Source organism: Rana temporaria, chromosome 7 (assembly GCF_905171775.1).
Source record: "Rana temporaria chromosome 7, aRanTem1.1, whole genome shotgun sequence".
In the NCBI taxonomy this organism is placed as follows: domain Eukaryota; kingdom Metazoa; phylum Chordata; class Amphibia; order Anura; family Ranidae; genus Rana; species Rana temporaria.
This window is the reverse complement of record NC_053495.1, coordinates 26488877-26507962: the sequence shown is the minus strand read 5'-3', so window position 1 is coordinate 26507962 and position 19086 is coordinate 26488877. Positions and strand designations below refer to the sequence as shown.

The 19086-nt window shown below is 41.7% G+C and overlaps 1 protein-coding gene across 1 annotated transcript in view; it reads left to right on the top strand.

Moving 5' to 3' along the window:
- Positions 1–19086, top strand: part of CFAP20DC (CFAP20 domain containing) — a 306201-nt gene that overhangs the window by 185271 nt on the left and 101844 nt on the right. Inside the window, exon 14 of the mRNA XM_040359112.1 lies at positions 12863–13237. Within this exon, the coding sequence (XP_040215046.1) occupies positions 12863–13237 (375 nt within the window). The remainder of the gene's footprint in view (positions 1–12862; positions 13238–19086) is intronic.

Sequence of the window (19086 nt, the reverse complement as noted above, 5' to 3'; positions counted from 1 at the left end):
TGTTCTAGTCGCCTCTTTCTGGTTTCTATAAGTGTGTAGCCTTACAATGTATCTGCCTGTAATAAGGATAACGAGATGTGAGTCCAGTGACTGGTCAGTGACGATCAATATAAATAGTGTACAATTTTCTGACTGATATGCAGACAATTCCCATGATACTGTACAATTTCGAAATTCAAATATGTCTTTATTTCTTAAAAATGATTCTGGCAATATTGATTTTTACTAAAGTGTTTTATTGTTTTTATTATATTGCACTCCATGTGTAATAATATTACTGTTAATGAAAAAGACTATACTGCTTACTCAGCCATTGTGGAATTAACAATATCTATAAATTCCAGGGGAATAGTGGCAAATCATCATATGAAATTGTTCTTCTTCTTTCACAATATAACTTCTCAACATAGCATGTCTAGCAAGGATGCTGTACATACACTATTATTTTTTTTAATCGCTCTTGCTCATTGGCCTTACTACAGAGGGTGCAGATGTTCCAGGTCCCTAAAGGCAGTCTATGAACTCAGATGCTACTCTTTGCATTCTTGAGGGTCATTTGGGGACCTCTTTGTGCACTAGAACAGTCAGTCTCCTAGTTCTTTGGGTGTGCGTAACAATATTCTAGCATCCTATGTAAAAAAAAAAAAAAAGCTAGGGTTATTAGCAGGAGTGACAGGTATTGTGCCGCTCACAGCCTTCTGTATTTCATCCTACCAGCTCTTTCTCTGCTCCAGGTGCTGGTCCCTCAAGGAGCAGGTCCTGCTCTGTCCATCCACAGCAATACAAAACCCTGGGCCACATTCTGAATGTATCAACCAGGTCATAGTCATAGAGGTACAACTAAGTCCAATCAGGGTGAAATGTGCCAAAGGAGCGTGGTCAATGGGGTTTCTGTAGCTGAAGTTTTATCTCTCACTTCAAGAATTCGTTTTGTATTGTTGTTAGCATCATGAAGTCATAGATGCAATAAATTATTGTTTTTAAATGTAATCCAATTATGGAAATTCTAATTGTTAGTTGAAATAATTGAAACTGAAACTTTTGATTGAGGGCAGCACAGTGGCTAAGTGGTTAGGACTTCCGCCGCACAGCACCAGGGTCATCGGTTTGTATTCCAAATATGGCACTACCTGCTTGGAATTTGCATGTTCTCCCTGCTCCTGCGTTGGTTTCCTCCAGATATTCTGGTTTCCTTTCAGCATGCGTGACATATCCAAATAACCCAGGATGGGAGTCTAGACAAGAACCACATTCTGGACCACTTCCAAGCACAGGAGACTGTATGTTTTGAACTGATGTGCATGTGCAATATATAGCGCGTGTACATCGATGGCGCTATATAAGTACCTGTAATATATAGTAAACCCCCTTCCGCCCTGGGATCTATAACAGCTTTATTATTACCAACAGTGTAACCATAACTCAGCATACTTTCCAATGAGGTACTCTAGGGCATGTTATGCTAGAACAGCTACATGATTCCTAGCTGACAATATCTACTGTAACGACTGGATCATGAAATGGATAATGAAAATGTCTTCATTATAAATAGATAAGAAACGGGGGTTAGGAGGAAGTAAAATAGCCTGTTTGCTATAGCATTGCCTATATGACTGGATCCTTACAGCCCTATTTGTAGAACTCTTGAACATCAGACTCTATATTGCAAGTTACATTATTTAGGCCCTGTACACACGATCAGTCCAAACTGATGAAAACGGACTGAAGGTCGGTTTCATCGGTTAACCGATGAAGCTGACTGATGGTCTGATGTGCCTAAACACCATCAGTTCAAAAACCGATCGAGTCCAGCGCGGTGACGTAAAACACAACGACGTGCTGAAAAAAACGAAGTTCAATGCTTCCAAGCATGCGTCGACTTGATTCGGGTTTTGAACCGATGCTTTTACGTACTAACCATCGGTTTTGACCTATCGGTTATCAGTCCATCAGTCCAATTTTAAAACAAGTTCTAAATTTTTGGACCGAAGGATAACTGAGTGATGGGGCCCACACACGGTCGGTTTGGACTGATGAAACGGACCTTCAGTCCGTTTTCATCAGTTTGGACTGATCGTGTGTACAGGGCCTTAGAAAGAACCTGGAAACTTGGCTTAAAATGCAAGCCTCCTGTAAGAAGAGGCTTGCATTTAAAAAGAAAAAAAAAAGGAGGAACCACACACAATATAGAAGGTGTGTATAAAAAGTTCAGTGAATGGTTAGATATTTCAACGGCAACATGGGCCAGGTGCGCACATGTGCACATGGCAATCTAGAGACACGTTGAGAAATGAAACCTAGCATGAAGTACAGGTGACTGTCAGGGTAAACCCGCTGCGTGCAGTCGAATGTGGTTAGTGTGAGAGGTAGGGTCACAGTGCAATGGAGCACCGAGTGAACATCAAGTTCTGTCACAAGTTAGGGAAAACAGCTTTAGAGACGTATGAAATGTTAGTGCAAGTGTACGAGATGAAAGCCATGAGCAGAAAATGCATTTAAACGCTTTCGTGACGGGAAGGAAATCACTGAGGACGAGCCACATTTGGGTCGGCCGTAGACAAGCAGAACCGCAGACATGATCAAGGGAGTACAGCAAATGTTGGCATAAGATTAGCGACTGACTGACGATGGATGGTGGAGGAATTGGGCATTAGCAAGGACACTGTGCGTACCATCATTCGCAAAGATTTGGGTAAGCGGAAGATTTGTTCCCGGTTTGTGCCGCACAAGTTGACAGACAAACAGAAAGCATAACGAATGGAAACCTCTGAAGATTTCATTACCATGTGTGACCAGGATCTATCCTTTCTGTGAACCATCATCACAGGGGATGAGACCTGGTGCTACCAGTTCGATCCGGAATCCAATTCTTGGCTCAGTGCAGCATACTTGTTCTCAATCATCCATCGTACTCCCCTGATCTGGCACCTGCGGACTTCTTACTGTTTCCCCACCTGAAGAACATCATTAAAGATGCACGTGGTGGCAATCCAAGAATGTATGACAGCGTTTCTGTGATCGATTCCTAAAGAGGCCTTGTTAACACTTTCCAGAAGTTTTATGAACATTGCCAAAAGTGTGTTGTGAAGCATACCGTTCATTTTGAAGACCAATACTGTACTTTGTTAACCACTTCCCGACGGCCGTACGACTTTGTACGGCCGCAGGGTGGCTCTACTTCTCTGGGAGGCCGTGTTTTTACGGCCGCCCCTTTTCGCGTTCCCCGCGCGCGCTCCCGAGCGCGCAGCGGGGAACTGCTGTGCTGGCCGTGTCCCTTGGACACAGCCAGTCACAGATCGCCGTGAACGGCCAATCCGAGCGGCCGTTTCCTAGGCGATCTGTGCGGCCAATGAGAGACGATCTCATATGTTTACATATGAGATCATCTCTCATTCCCGGCTCTCGCAGACAGCGGTGCTGTCAGGGGAGAGAGGAGACGGATCTGTGTCTCTTGTACATAGAGACACAGATCGGTCACCCCCCCCCCAGTCACCCCCTTCCCCCACAGTTAGAACACACCCAGGATACACATTTAACCCCTTCCTCACCCCCTAGTGTTAACCCCTTCCCTGCCAGTCACATTTATACAGTAATTAGTGCATATTTATAGCACTGATTGCAGTATAAATGTGAATGGCGCCAAAAATGTGTCAAAAGTGTCCGATGTGTCCGCCATAACGTCGCAGTCCCAATAAAAATCGCAGATCGCCGCCATTTCTAGTAAAAAAAAAAAAAATAATAATAATAATTCTGTCCCTTATTTTGTAGGCGCTATAACTTTTGCGCAAACCAGTCGCTTATTGCGATTTTTTTTTTTTTACTAAAAATATGTAGAATACGTATCGGCCTAGACTGAGGATAAAAAAAAAATGTAAAAAAAAAAAATTGAGCTATTTATTATAGCAACAAGTAAAAATATTTTTTTTTTTTCAAAATTGTCGCTCTATTTTTGTTTATAGCGCAAAAAATAAAAACCGCAGAGGTGATCAAATACCACCAAAAGAAAGCTCTATTTGTGGGGAAAAAAGGACGTTAATTTTGTTTGGGAGCCACATCGCACGACCGCGCAATTGTCAGTTAAAGCGACGCAGTGCCGAATCGCAAAAAGTCCTCTGGTCAGGAAGGGGTTTAAGTGCCCAGTAAGGAAGTGGTTAAAGGGGTTGTATGCCCCGCTTTGTGATTTTTACCTACAGGTAAGACTATAATATGGCTTACCTGTACGTAAAATGAATATCTCCTAAACATGCCCCGTTTAAGATATTCACCCTGACATCAGCGGTGCATGTGCTCTGAAGGTGCGGCGTATCGTGCCAGAACTTTAGAGCTTCTTGCCGAAACCATGGGTGATAAAAAAAATTAAATGAGTATAGGAATCAAGATGGAAGGTATGGCATGTGCCATAGGGAGAAAGAGAACAGAAGAGTCCATAAGTGCCATGTGAGATTCCTGTGACCAATTGCACAGACATGGAATGAAGGTCCCCCCAGCGGGACGGAGCAGCATTGACACCAAACACCCCCAGTAATAGACTGCATTGCTTGCTGCTGTAATAGTGCTTATGGCTGCCTTTCAAAATGAATGGCATTGCAATGCACCTCACCTCTGTTTGCACCTCACCACTTTATGTGGCAATGCACTGGAAAGCATGTGTTAAATGCAACACATGAATGTGAATGGGCCTTACAAAAAAAAAAAAATCCAATGCTTATCTTCCACTTTTCCAACCAACCTGCTGCCTGCTACAAAATGACAAGTTCTCTTTAACAAAAGGAAGCCGGCAGTAAAAAGTCCTCTGAGGACAGCCATAAAAAGAAGAGCATCTACATTTATCATTGATCGTTAATTTAGTTAGATAGAAATGCATTGCACGCCCTCAGTAACACAGCAAACAATAACATTTGCGGGCGCCAGCAGGTTTTACAAAAAAAAAAAACATTTGAAGCCATGGGTCAGAGCTTGAAAGGGGACATAAAATACCAGCTGTGATTTCAAATATAAATGTCGATTCATTTATGTTTCATAATGTTTATCCTCCCAGGTATAATAAACATGCATCAACATCAGCCTGACATATATGTAAAGTTCACTATGATGTATACATTAATATATAATGACAACATTATGCATGTTTCTCGTATGATTTTTTCAAGGCTTCCCTTAAAGGCAGGGGGGTCCCATCTGCTGCAAGAAGGCGACTGCCTTTCGCCCACATAAATGGAATGATTAAGTTGGCTGTAGACCTTATGCTTAAATCCATGACATTTCAGCCAAGGGCTATCTGCTGTTCGGTGCTTTGTTCTGTCAAAGCCATTCTATTATTTCTCAAAACAATCCTGGCACAAGCTAAAAGGTTCAGCTCTGCTTGGCTGAAGAGAAAGGCACATCTTCTGAGCGTTTACATAAACAAAAGGCCGGCTTCCCGACTTCCTCCTGAAACGTATCTGTTGCTTTTAATTTAGGCTAATACAGAGTGAATGGCAATGGGCTTGAACATTTGCTTCTGGTTCAGTACTCGCAGTCAAAGCGAGACTTAAGGTCACTTTTTATTTTGGCAGAGTGCTCATCAAACTTTAGAATTGTCTTTCTTTTATTTGTAGCACTGTGAACAATAATATGGAGAAACTTAAAGCTCAACTTCAGGTATTATATTTATTGCATACTTACATTGGTCCAGCTTGGACCAATGTAAATATACATATCTCATAGTTGTGAGTAAAAAAGTTACACCCAAGCACATAAACCCCCCCCCTTGAAGCCCCCCACACCCATATATACACACACGTATTGATAAGGATAGCCCCTGGCACAACACCAGGGCAACCTAAACTGCCGTTGACCCAAATTATGAAAGCATGCAGAAAACTGAGAGGGAGATCTGCTTCTTTCGGTGTTCCAGCGTAAGAGAGAGAGAGGCGGGACCTTTATTGGCTTTTTATAGACAAAATGACATCATACACATGAGCACAACTAATAGGTCAGTCCATATATGGTGGTTCCTTCTTGTAAAAGTCTTTTATTACTCAAGTTCACAGGGGCTTCACTCAGAGCCATATTTTCTTCTTCGGTGGAAGAAGGGAGGAGAGGTGACAGCTGTTTGGTATTAATAGTTCTCCTTGTCTTCACTCCAAGCTGAGATATACTTGTAACTTCATAACCTGCCATTTCACTTTAAGGACGATAATACTGTAGTATATTTTCACACATACATATGTATACATATCTTATATAGATCAAGAAATAAACAATAGAAGAATATAAAAGAAATAGAAGAATATAAGGAAAGAAGGGCAACATTTGAGTGATTTTAGCACAAAGTAGCATATCATAAAATATTCATTTTAGTAACTTCCATCACCTACGCATGAAAACATCAATTGCGATAAACATGTTACATATTACCGTGCACACCGAAATTAGAGCAACACAAGACAAGTGTGTTTTTTTTTTTGTACATTCACAGTTACCTAGGTGGACGCAGCATCAGACTGATGCTGCATATGCCCCCCTCTACCTCTTCACTGAGAACCGACCATACATCGCCGATGGCTCGGTTGTCTCACCTCCCGAAGCAGAGAGCTGCTGCCTGTCAATCAGCAGCTCTCCTGCTCTGCCCCTCCACACTCTCTGGAGCGCTGAGCTGTGGAGGGGTGGGGAGTTGCCCTCTCAGTGGCTCGCTGAGAAGCTGAGACTGCCATCTGTCTAGGCACCTGGCGGATCCAGACCTCCAAAGTCAGGATGACGTGCTGCCTGGACTGATTCCAGTGATGTCAGCGGAGAGCGGACTTCAGACTGCTCTCCGCTGAAAACTGGTCACAGGAGTGCAAAATGAATTGCACTTACTTTTTTACAGAAATTGTGTGTTTCCTAGACCTTTGTGGTAAGAACGTGTGACATAAAAAATTGGAACTATCACTTTTATTCTTTTATTCTCTATGGTGTCTGCTTTCAGAAATATATAATGTTTGAGGATTTTGTGTAATCTTCAGGTCTAAAATTATTTTTTAAGCATGTGCTAAAAACACAAAAATGGCTCTGGCAATGAAAAGGTAAATTTACATGGATGACGAAAGTGGCAGGGGGGAGTTGGATGGAGGCAGGGAAGAGGGAGAGCGGGGCTGAGTCACTCTACCAGGGGCCTCAGGGTTATGCTTGCCCCAGGGCCAAATTTGCCAGTCATCCCCTGCGTGCAGTGGAGATAAGAGGAAATCCACCATAAGATAGAAACAGTTGACAGAAGCCTCTTACCAGAAAGGTTGGACCATAAATTATAATGGTCAAGCTTGCATGTGTCACAACTTTAAGGTACGGCATCCAGTGTGTGGACAAGCAGCGGGTTGTGGTATAGTAACAAGGGATAGAAAAATAAACTGCCATGGTGAAGCATGTTTCTACTCTCACCATTTATTAAAAGTATTAACGATAATCCAAATGTCTCCAATCACTGTTCACAAGAATATCTCTGCAGGCTGATGGCTCGCATTAGCAGAAAGCTTTTCGCAATTGGCAGGTAGTGCGTGATGACATCAGAAACAAGCCAGGCCCTACATGTTTTATCACCAATGACATTGTTGGGGGAAGCCATCCATTTTTTACAATTGTCATGTGATCTGCTATGATTGTTAAACAGGTACAACTTATGTAGGAGGATTTGTTTAATCTCTGTGTATCACCTGAGGCCAGTCACTTTACTGGGTATATGTGGGAGTTTACAACCACAGACGTTCAGTTCGGCTTCAAAAATTGGATTATTGTTTCTCCAAAATTAAGCTGGTCAATTTATGTGACTATTTCAGATACAAAGAGCACTTACTGGAGATTTATATTACATAAATATGAAAAATGCAAAGGCGCAATTTTTTCATGTGCACAGGTCTGTTAAGCTCTGATACGATAAGACTCCTCAGACTGGAGCACAAACCAGAACCTAAATCACTTAATATTCATAATTGGTAATGTTTGAGGGACTTATTACGCACCTAATAGTGCCTGAAAATCTCCATTTGGCCTACATAACGTGTGATGTGGGCAGTGGGTTGAGAGGTGAGAAAGTATAATTGATAGAATTTGATTTTCATGCTGAACAGGAGCCTATAAAAACATCATTAGTCTGTGCACACCGTGCTGCCCCTGCTGCCGTCTTAAGCGAGATGAATAATGTGATTGAAGGGCTCGCTGCATAGGGGGTGTCACGGATCATGTCCCCTGACTATCCAGTGCCTGCCATTCTTCAGGGTGAACATAAATGTACTTATCAATGTTTTATTTTCATTATGACTACACAGACCTCTGTCGTAGGGATGTGATGAGCTATAGAGTATATAACTTCACAGGCATTTTCAGGAAAACAAACAGACATATAAGATGGATAAAGATGATCATAAACAGCCATTAGTGGCAGGCGTCAGGCGATGATCCTTATTTCAAGTATCTCTTGCAATACCCAGTATGTTGGTGACTTTCTAGGGGGGCGGTGATGAGTGTTTGTGTTGGTCAGAGGGACTCAACATCAAGGAAATTTTCCAATTTCAAGTAGGACCAATCCATCAGTACTCTCTGTAGAGAGGAGGAGCATAGTAACACACAAGCAATAATCTCACCAATCAGATAAGAATGCCAGTAGGTGCAAAATGGAGAGGCATCTCCTAAATTGTAAATTGTCCTAGAAGTCCTGACTGGCAGAGTAGGAGCAATATGGCTTCTAGCTAAGTCCAACAGTGGCAGAAGACTTTATGGTAAATGTTTGGGACAAAGTCTATGTAGACAACAGAAATGTATAACTTAGTTCAGGGTGACAAGTAGAGGCTTAATTTCTCAAAGTCTGAGTTCTGCTATAATTAGACAGAAAGGTCCAAAAGTAGAATTATAAAATTAGGGTAATACCATTAGCTGGTTAAAGAATAGGATTGTAGTGCAAGCTCTCAAGGCACGTTGGCCTCTTCTTTAGGAAATGTGAGTTCATCTTGTGAGCAAGGTGCAGCATGGTGTGGCTGACAGTAAACACAGAGTACAAAATAGACAATAGCAGTACAGCAAAACCTTGGATTGCGAGCATAATTCATTCCAGAAACATGCTTGTAATCCAAAGCACTCTTATATCAAAGCAAATTTCCCCATAAGAAATAATGGAAACACAGATGATTCGTTCCACAACCATTTATTCATAAGTCCTTCAGTTTATAGCCCATATAAAAAGATTATAGCAATGTGATAAGTTGCGTAACCATAAAATGTCCATCCACAAATGGAAGCCTCCACAAGGGAGTTAGAAGCAAAATCCAGCAGGAGCTACAGAGTATAAAAGAGAAGAGAGACGCCTCTAAGTGTAGCAATATGTTGCTAAATGTTGTACCTTCATTAAATGTTACCATATTGCTACACTTAGAGGCGCCTTTCTTCTCTTTTATACTCAGTTGTGACATGACGCTACTTGTATATCAAGACATCGCTTGTATACCAAGTCAAAATGTATTAAAACATTTTGCTTGTCTGGCAAAATGCTCTCAAACCAAGGTTTTACTGTATATTATAGAAACAACCAGATACAACTAGGCCCGGCAAGTAATCACAGCTGTTCAGAGCCACTTCTAAACAGTAACAGTGGTCTGTAGTCTTGGATGATGCCGACAACATCTGCAATTAAGAACAGGACCGTAGTCCCTGCACTGGCCCTATTCCTCCGGAACCTTTCCCTACCTCTGCACGCTTTCCCTGACAGTTGAGGAACCTGTCCCTACTCTGACCACATCGCAAAATGCGCGCCAGGCCCGGGGACCAGTATCTAAATCAGCGCCCTGACCCAAGATGAGGTCATAAGAACACCAGCATCCAATCTGAAACCCGTTCCGCTGTTGATAACCGGAAGTCATGAGAATCGAGTTTCCCACGGATCTCTTTCCCTTCCGCACTGCCGTTTTGGTTGATCCCATCTACAGTTGTGAGTTCAGACTGCACATGCCTACAATCTTGCTTAAAGAAGAGGCCCTTAAATGCTTGCATTACAATCTTTTTACTTAATCAATAAATGGTGCAGGTGTCACCCTAAATCCAAACTGCTACTTTTGTTGATCGCTTACATGGTACAACACTCTGCTGCAGCAAGATACAGAAACAGCCAAGCTCATAAGTAAATAGGGAATCAAATAGCAGCAAGAAAATGAAAGATTTAGGCATTAGGACCTGGTAACAGATTAATGAGTTGGGTCTCGGGTCTCATGTACACCCAAGCACTGACAACGACCTGCATTCGACTGAGATTTATAATGGCTGCAACCTTTATTAACAAGGGGCAGTTGTTAGAATTAATAATGCTTATAGCTGCTTCACCACTCACATAATATACAGAGACCCAAATTTGACCCTATGCAGCATTGTGAGATCTCCTTTTATTCTCTGAGCAAAATCAGTTTATGGCTACCCATACTTGATAAAGCAATACAAAAATAAATGATTAATCTGATATCTATATATAGCATCAGTCAAATTTCATTTTACTATAGTTGCTAAAAAATATTCCAAATCGACTCCTTATTAGTGAGGTTTCATCATTGTGAGATATTTGCAATCTACATATTACAATACAGTGACTGATCATGAGATTGTGATAAAGCATATCACTAGCCCAAACTTTTTGTTCTGAAATAATTTATCTTTGTCTATTTTTTTACATCACAGAAACCTGACATTTTAACAGGGGTGTGTAGACTTTTTATATCCACTGTATCTGCCCCCTGTCAGCTCTGCACTCTGGGATCTGAACAATCAAACACTGCTGATCACTCAGTTGTCAGCATTCTGTGAACAGAGGGCCGGGAGTCTCCAGTTGCTCACCCCCCCCCCCGGTTACTGGACGTTTGTGGGGGTGTGGTTTGCTGAGAGGCCAAGCCAGCTGCCGATCCAGGGTTCTGGGTGGATCCCGACCATATGGTTGGGATCTTTTCAGAGTTTTGACTGGCTCTGTGACTTCAGCCCCCTCTACGCTGAAAACGAGTCGCGACTTTGGCTTTATGTCTCCTTTAATTGGAGCTTAAAGTAGTAATTCCCCCCACCCACAAAAAATGTAATACATTATAGCTTAATAATCCTTAAATGTGGTGGCTGCAATCATTTCATCCTTTTTTAGACTTTTTTTTTGGCCAGTAACACTTGTCCTGTAATAGGGTGTCTCAACTATGATGTAGGAGTCATGGAGACACTTTTGGACAGCAGCATTGTCAGTCTGGGGAGAGGGTAGTGTTAGCTGGACTAGCAGATTTGGATGGATTTAACTAACAAACTAAAGCCAAACCCCAGCTAACACTTTTTAGGCAGTATTGTTCCATTCACACTTGTAAGATTTAAAAGTTGGCAGACTTTGGAGTGCTACTTTGGTGCAACTGGGATGCAACTTTGAATCAACTTTGGATGGGTGCAACTTGGATACAACTTTGGCTTTCACCAGTGATAATGGACAACTGTTGCACAACTGTTGCATTGTATAACATTCAGGTAAGACTTTCATGCAACATTTGAGGGTTAAAATTAAAGTCTGTGGCCCTCAATTTGCATAAAAGTCGGACTAAAGAAATGCATGAACTACTTTGAAGTTGCTGTAACTTTAAGTTGCACATATATGAATGGTTATCAGTGGAAAACATGGGGAACGACTTGTAATGCGATTTTGATGTCCAAAGTTGCATGACAAGTCACACAAGTGTGAATAGAGCCTGTTCCGTCCGTCGGAAATATAGAGGGCAAAACAGGTTATTTTTTTTTTTTTGGCGGTTTTTGGTCAATTTTCCGGCCGGAAAAACCTGCGAGGAGCATACACATGGTCGGGTTTCCTAGCCAAAAGCTCTCTTCGCAGTTATCCCGTCGGAAAACCTGGTCGTGTGTACGCTTAAACTGCCACACCTCACAAAAGCATTTGGATCACTTTTCAGAGGCATTTGACAGGCAGTGAAGAGTTGATATGATGCCTCCTCACTGCCTGTTTAAACCCCATAATACCACACCAACACACTGCGCTGCACGGAGTTATGGGGCATTTGCAGCTCATTCCCATTCTTTTGCATGGATCACATTTAGCACGGTTACAGCCCCTCAAATTCGATGAAAGCAGTAGTTTTAGCTGCGGATGGAAAGCAAAGCATCATGATTGCAGCATGTGAACACCCCCATCAACTGCCTTTGCAACTTAAGTTGGTTGGGGGTCACCAATGCGTTTTTAACACACACTCCTCCCAACCAGGTTTAAACAAGCCCTTACAACAACAGGTTGGTGTTTTTTTGGGGGGGATAAAGATTTTAAATAAATGAATAAAAGCTGACGATCGAGTGTAAGCACCCCTGTCAGTGTTAAAAGGTTTGTCTCAATCATCTACCTGCCACTGTTGCTGGAAATCTTGACCTGGTAAAGGAAGTTGAAAAATAATAGACTTACTGGCCTGAAAACTAAGTGAAAAATCCTAATAAAATAAATTAATGCAGCCACCAATTAACGGTTAGTAAGCTATAATATAATACATTTTCTTTTTGGGTTTAATACTGCTTCAAATAATGAATTTTATGAATAGAAATTACAGTGTTTACTGTATGTGCTTATATACTGTTACTGCTTATTTTATGTCATGCAGAATTTTAATGTTATTAATAGGTCACCTTTACATCCAAGAGTTTTCCATTTCTGAAAAGAAATTGTGAACATAAAGCTACTTTTTTTTACATTCTCCCAAAGTCTCACTTACACATATGTGCAGCTCACCACTAACAGAATTCATGAATATTTCATATAAGTTGTTATATCCTGTTTCTCATGTTTTTAGCAATGAAATATTGAACACAGAATATGATAAAGTCATATGTTTATTCATTTTCCCATAAATAGGAGGGAGACATCTTCAAGTGGACCTCCAGCCCTAAAACAGATCAAAGATTGACAGATCTTCATGAGTCTCCTAGCCCAGTAGAGGTTCATAGAAGAAGTTCCGAAGGTCCATCTCTCCTTCATTCTTTCATCAAGGGTTCCACTTCAAATACCTCCTCTACAGATGCCAAAATCGGAGACTTCAGCAGTCAAAGACAACTGATACCAATCCGTAGCTTGTCCCCCAGTGGAAGTAGAAATGAATCCTCTATGGAAAATTCAGTTCTTTCGAAAATTCAACAATTTGTATCAGATAACAAGCTAAGAACTTCAATGAGCAAGAAATCCCTGAAGGAAATCCCAAAGGAAAATAGGAGGATGACAGATGAAGCATCAGTAAGTGAATTCAGTGCTTAGTGTAAGGATCCAACACTGAAGGTTCCTAAAGGGAAACTAAAATGTTTTAGGTCCATGGTATTTATATTTTTTAATGTCTACCAAAGATACCCTGTCAGTCAAAAAAAAAATCCTAATAGAAATTCCTTGCAATAGAAGAAGCATTATACTCACCTCCCCACACCTTTCCTTCATTCCAGTGCTACAGCCTCCATCAGACACTTCTGGGGGTTGGGGAGTCTTAACAGTTATATTTAACAGCAATATTATGCTACCAAAATGTATGTGTGCTGTTAAATGCCAAAGCAGTCACTTCCTTACTGGAATTTATAAATGTAACAAATCAGCGCAATATGATCAAAAGACCCAAATAACAGCTTCTGGACACCAGGGTCAAATCTCAAATCCCTCACACAAATATAAAAACAGATGGTGCAGCGCTAATGAAATCAGTCCATATGAGCAATAAAGCACCCTCAGTGAGTTCTTCAGTGTAAATAATGGAACATGCAGAAATCCTTGTGATGCGTGAAAACACCTCCACCGGTAAAGATTAAATGGCCGCTCACCTCACAGCTAAGACCCTACAATAGACAGGGTCAGAAACAGCATTCCCTTACGGGTATAGTAGATGAATCCAAATCCTTATGTTGGGCAGCGATCTCATAAGCGAAAAAATCTCTCAATGTGACATTCATCATGTAATGATAAAAAACAGTCCCATAGTGCTCTCTGCAGTAAAAATAAATTTTAATGATAGCAAATAGAAAAACTTACAAACAGAGCACTGTGCCAGTGCTAGCTTGATCGGCATGTAAAACAGATAGGCGATGGTCACGGGTGACGTCACTGTGCTGTCCTATGCTCCGTACACGTTACGTCCCTATGGGCGGGGACTTCTTCAGCGTGCTCCCCTGCTAACAAAAAACAATAGCACTGTGGGAGAGATATCCCTATCAACACTGACTGACTGGAATCAAGCACTTTTCTTTCCTGAGTGTCTCCCCGCAGGGATGTAGTCCCAAGGGAGGGGGCGAGCACGCTGACTAACCCCCAGCCAGAACGGCTCAGATGATGGGGGAAAGCTTACTGAGGAGAAACAGGAAGTGAGAAATTCAGACAAAGAAAAAAAAAACATTTAGAAGGGAAATCGAAGGATAAGGTAAGCGAACCAACAATGCACCAGTTTAAAGGAACCGATTTAGAAAATGAAAAACTAACCTTTACAACCCCTTTAAGACAAAACATGGGATTGGATACCCTTCACGCGAAAGGGATCTCTTTGAATAATCTTAGCAACCACTTCATCTATGAAAATAATCAATTTTGTTGTGTACATGTTTACATACGTCTCATGCTCTTTTATTTCGAAGGTCTTCATCGCTTACTTGTGTCTTTCTTGTATTTTATCCTGTATGGTAGAAGCAGTCATTCAGACTCAGTGACCTTGAGTTGGCTGAGAGCTCTCCTATAACAAAGCTAAAAGCCCCATCACAACATATTCATCTCTTGTCTGCCCCACACTAATGTTCACAATGGACAGCTTTGTATCCACTTTCTATGTTAGCCATTAGAACTTTTATATTGTAAGCATTAACAGAAAAAGGCAATTATGAAAACAATCCTCATCAGAACAAATGTAGCTTGTGGTTACTTACAATGGAAATGCTACCTCAACATTGGGATAGATAGTGAGCAAGAATTACCTGACTACAAAATGATTGTTTCAGCAAGTCTATAGCCACTGTAATTTACGTCTTTCCATATCTTCATATACAGTATCTCACAAAAGTGAGTACACCCCTCACATTTTTGTAAATATTTTATTATATCTTTTCATGTAACAACACTGAGGAAATGACACTTTGCTACAATGTAAAGTAGTGAGTGTACAGCTTGTATAACAGTGTAAATTTTGCGTCCCCTCAAAATAACTCAACACACAGCCATTAATGTCTAAACCACTGGCAACAAAAGTGAGTACACCACTAAGTGAAAATGTCAAAACTGGGACAAATTAGCCATTTTCCCTCCCCGGTGTCATGTGACTTGTGACAAGGTCTCAGGTGTGACTGGGGAGCAGGTTTTTTTAAATTTGGTGTTATCGCTCTCACTCTGTCATACTGGTCAATGAAAGTTCAACATGGCACCTCATGGCAAAGAACTCTCTGAGGATCTGAAAAAAAATACAGGGTATATCATTAGTGAGGCATCAGTCTTCTTTATGGGTTCATGTCCTCCGGCCGCTTTGATGGTCAGGTCGCGATGACCACGGCACAGAGCCAGTGCTGTAAATGTGGTCTGAGCTGTGCATGTGTGGTTTACATTACATTAAAAACTATTTTTTGCAGTGCTAATAATGTCCATTCATTCATTATGTGCAAAAGTGTGCAAGAGTGTGCTCTCTGAAGGATTGGCATACACATGCTGTTCCTTTCCAGTCCTGTGTTGTAAAAAGCGGCTCACGCGTGAATGCGCGTGAGCGTCGTATTCGCGACCCGTCCAATCAAAGAACCAGAGCCTGCCAACCTAAAAGGATAACCGGATGAAGATGGAAGCCCTGTCTGCGGTAACAGCGCACTGCTGGTGGGCTTTGCTTTAAGTATAGTTTTCTTAACGTGCTAGTAGCACATTACAACTTTGTCTTGCAGGTTTTTTTTTTTAAGTCGGTGGTTAACCACCGCTTTAATTGGATTGTAAACCCTCATGTTTTTTCACCTTAATGCATCCTATGCATTAAGGTTAAAAAACACCTTGCAGTGTCGGGCCCCCCAGCCCACTCCCCCTCTCTTTTACTTCCCTGAGCTTTGAATCACCGTGGCTGCGATCCCGCGTCGCTCTCTCCACAGCTTCTCGGCTCTTCACTGGATAGATTGATAGCAGCGCAGCCATTGGCTCCCGCTGCTGTCAATCAAATCCAATAATGCGGCCGTCAGGGGTGGGGTAGAGTCATACACTCGGCGGCTATGGACGCACCCGCAAGGTAACCCCCTCGAGAGAGAGCTTCCCAGAGGGGGTTATCTATTGTGGGGAGGAGCCGCAAGAGCCACCGTGGGACCCCAAAACAGGAGGAACGGGGCCACTCTGTGCAAAACGAACTGCACAGTGGACGTAAGTATGACATGTTTGTTTTTGTTTTTTAAATTAACCTTTACGACTACTTTAATGTAAATTAAAAGTCATATATTTTACTTGTCACACCAAGCGAGATCAGGCTTCACACTCCACAATCATATATCAAGCGATGACTTGTCTTGTCTCCACCGAAGCAATGATTTCCAACAGCAACAGGAATGCCACACTCCAAGATGCAAAATTGTATTCTTTCTTCATTAAAAAAGTCAGCAGGAATAAGTTCTGTTCTTTATATTAGCCTCGGTAATCTGTTCCACAGCAGGACTGGAAGAGAAAGGGCAACCCTTCTAGGCAGTCTGGCTCGGCTGCTTTGTAAAGTGGTGCCAATCTAACACAGTGAACTTATTGACAGGTGGAAGAACAGTGATGCTCTTTTACAATCCAATCACATCCTGGGGCATGTCCTTGACCAGCCTGTGTTGCCTTCATTGTAGTTGTGAAATTATGAGGTCAAGCACCTGACAATTCTATCTGGAAGAGGTGCGTGCATTACAAAGCCAACTGAAATAATTGTATTTATTTATTTTTTTGGCAGCAAAGAGTTCACATAAATGTATTGCAACATCTGAATTTAGCTGTTTGCCTACATTTCTGCTTGGAGATCTGAATCCTTTTTCAAAGAAGGGCATAGATATATCACTATTTAGTTTTTTTAAAGTTATTCTCTCTTAGTTTCAAGTGTTTCACTTTGTTAGCACAGTGTGCATTAAACCGCAAGCCTTTTCACAGGTGAAGAAGACAGGAGCTGTTTTTAGAAAACAATGGATGGAAGGCCATATAATAAGAGACCTACTTCCAATTTATTGATTCACTAAGGTTTTTATTTGCCCACTGAGAGAGGGAATTGATTCAGGAAGCTTTATATCCTCCCACTGTGAGCTCTGGTCAGTTATACACAAGCTTTGCTTATCCTCCCTACAGAGGGAAAAAATAGAAAGCTGCAAAGGTTATAGAAGGTTTACAAGTAAAAAAGCTAGAAAAAAATTAAACTGATTTTTTTATATTACCTATTAGCTTGCAGCACATGAAACCAGACAGAAGACTATAAAGTAGCATTTATGCCCAACCATAAAATAGAATAAAGTAGTTTAAAGGGAAACTACACATTTCTGAAAATTTATACCAACAAATTGAATTAAAATATTTTTTAAATGCTTTTTTATGGCTCATACCTGACTAGAAAACATATACATTTCAAAATGGTGCTGTACATATCCCTTTTAACTGCTTGCCGACTGTATAACTTAGGTATATGGTGGCAAGACAGCTCGTCTGCAGCAGGTCGCTTACTAGGTACGTGAGCTAACATTTCTGGGTAGGGGGCACGCGCTCGTGCCGCTGGTGACCCCGGCCGTGCTGTGATTACACACAGCAGATGATGATCAGTTGGTCCTAGCCAATGGATTACTGCCCACACTTGGCAATCGTCATGAATTTACACAGGGCAGAGTCCTGCCCATGTAAAGGCAAAACCCTGTCCTGTCAGTGGGGGAATAATAGATTTTCTCTAGCAAAGTTTTTATCACTCTTTTGAGACAGATAGGGCTTTCTTTTGATGGTATTTAATCGCCACTGGGTGTTTTGTTTTTTTGTTAAAAAAAAAATTGTTATAAAATTTTGTAAATTAGTAAATTTTTCTCCTTTACTGATGTGCACTGATGGGCACCGATGACACAGCACTGATGGGCACTAATGAGGTGACACTGATGAGGAGGCACTGATATGCAGCACTGATAGGCGGCACTGTTAGGAGGCACAGATAGTCAGCACTGATGAGCACTGATAGGCGGCATGGATAGTCAGCACTGATGGGCACTGATTGGCAGCAATAATGGACACTGATGGGCAATGATGGGTGGCACTGATGAGCAGGCACTGAAATGCATCACTGATGGGCACTGATTGTCATCACTGACTGGCATCACTGCTGGGGCTGCATTGATAATCCGTGCCCTGATTATCTGCGTAGATTTCCCTTGTGAGGAAATGCCGCTGATCGGCTCCCCTCTCCTCACATGCTGTCAGTGCATGTCAGATCAGCTCTTTACTGAGATCGGTGATGCGCAGTGTCCCAGGAGCACACCACCAATCAATGCTTTGCGCGGCACCCCCCGCGGGTGTGCAAGCGCGGTGACATCGTATGACGACGTCACCGCGACGTCCAGATCAAGAGAGCCACTGCCCACCCATCGATTGACAAGATGGTGGGCAGGAGGTGGTAATGTGGCGGGCGGGGAGGTGGTTCAAAGTCACTGCAACTTAAGTCACATTGGTGGAATGGCCAATATTGAAGTACATGCATACCCCACTTTTAAGTACACAATGGGGTTTATTTACTAAAGCTGGAAAGTGCAAAATCAGGCTCACTTCTGCATAGAAACGAATGAGCTTATAACTCCAATTCATTCCATTAAGCTTTGGTAAAAAAACCTGGAAGCTCATTGGTTTCTATACAGAAGTGAGTCTGATTTTGCACTTTCCAGCTTTAGTAAATAAACCCCATTGTGTAATTGAAAGTGGGGTATGTCTGTAAATGTGTTTTCACTTGTCAAGGTACTATGTGTTTCAAGTCATATGGCAGTGAGAACCTGGGCTATGTAAATAAGTGTATCCTTATGTACTCACCATATTAAAGCTCTATCCATACTACAAACAAAAATTGACATTCTGTTAGAAAATTGAACAAAGCCTCAAAATTAAAAGAAGAACAATAC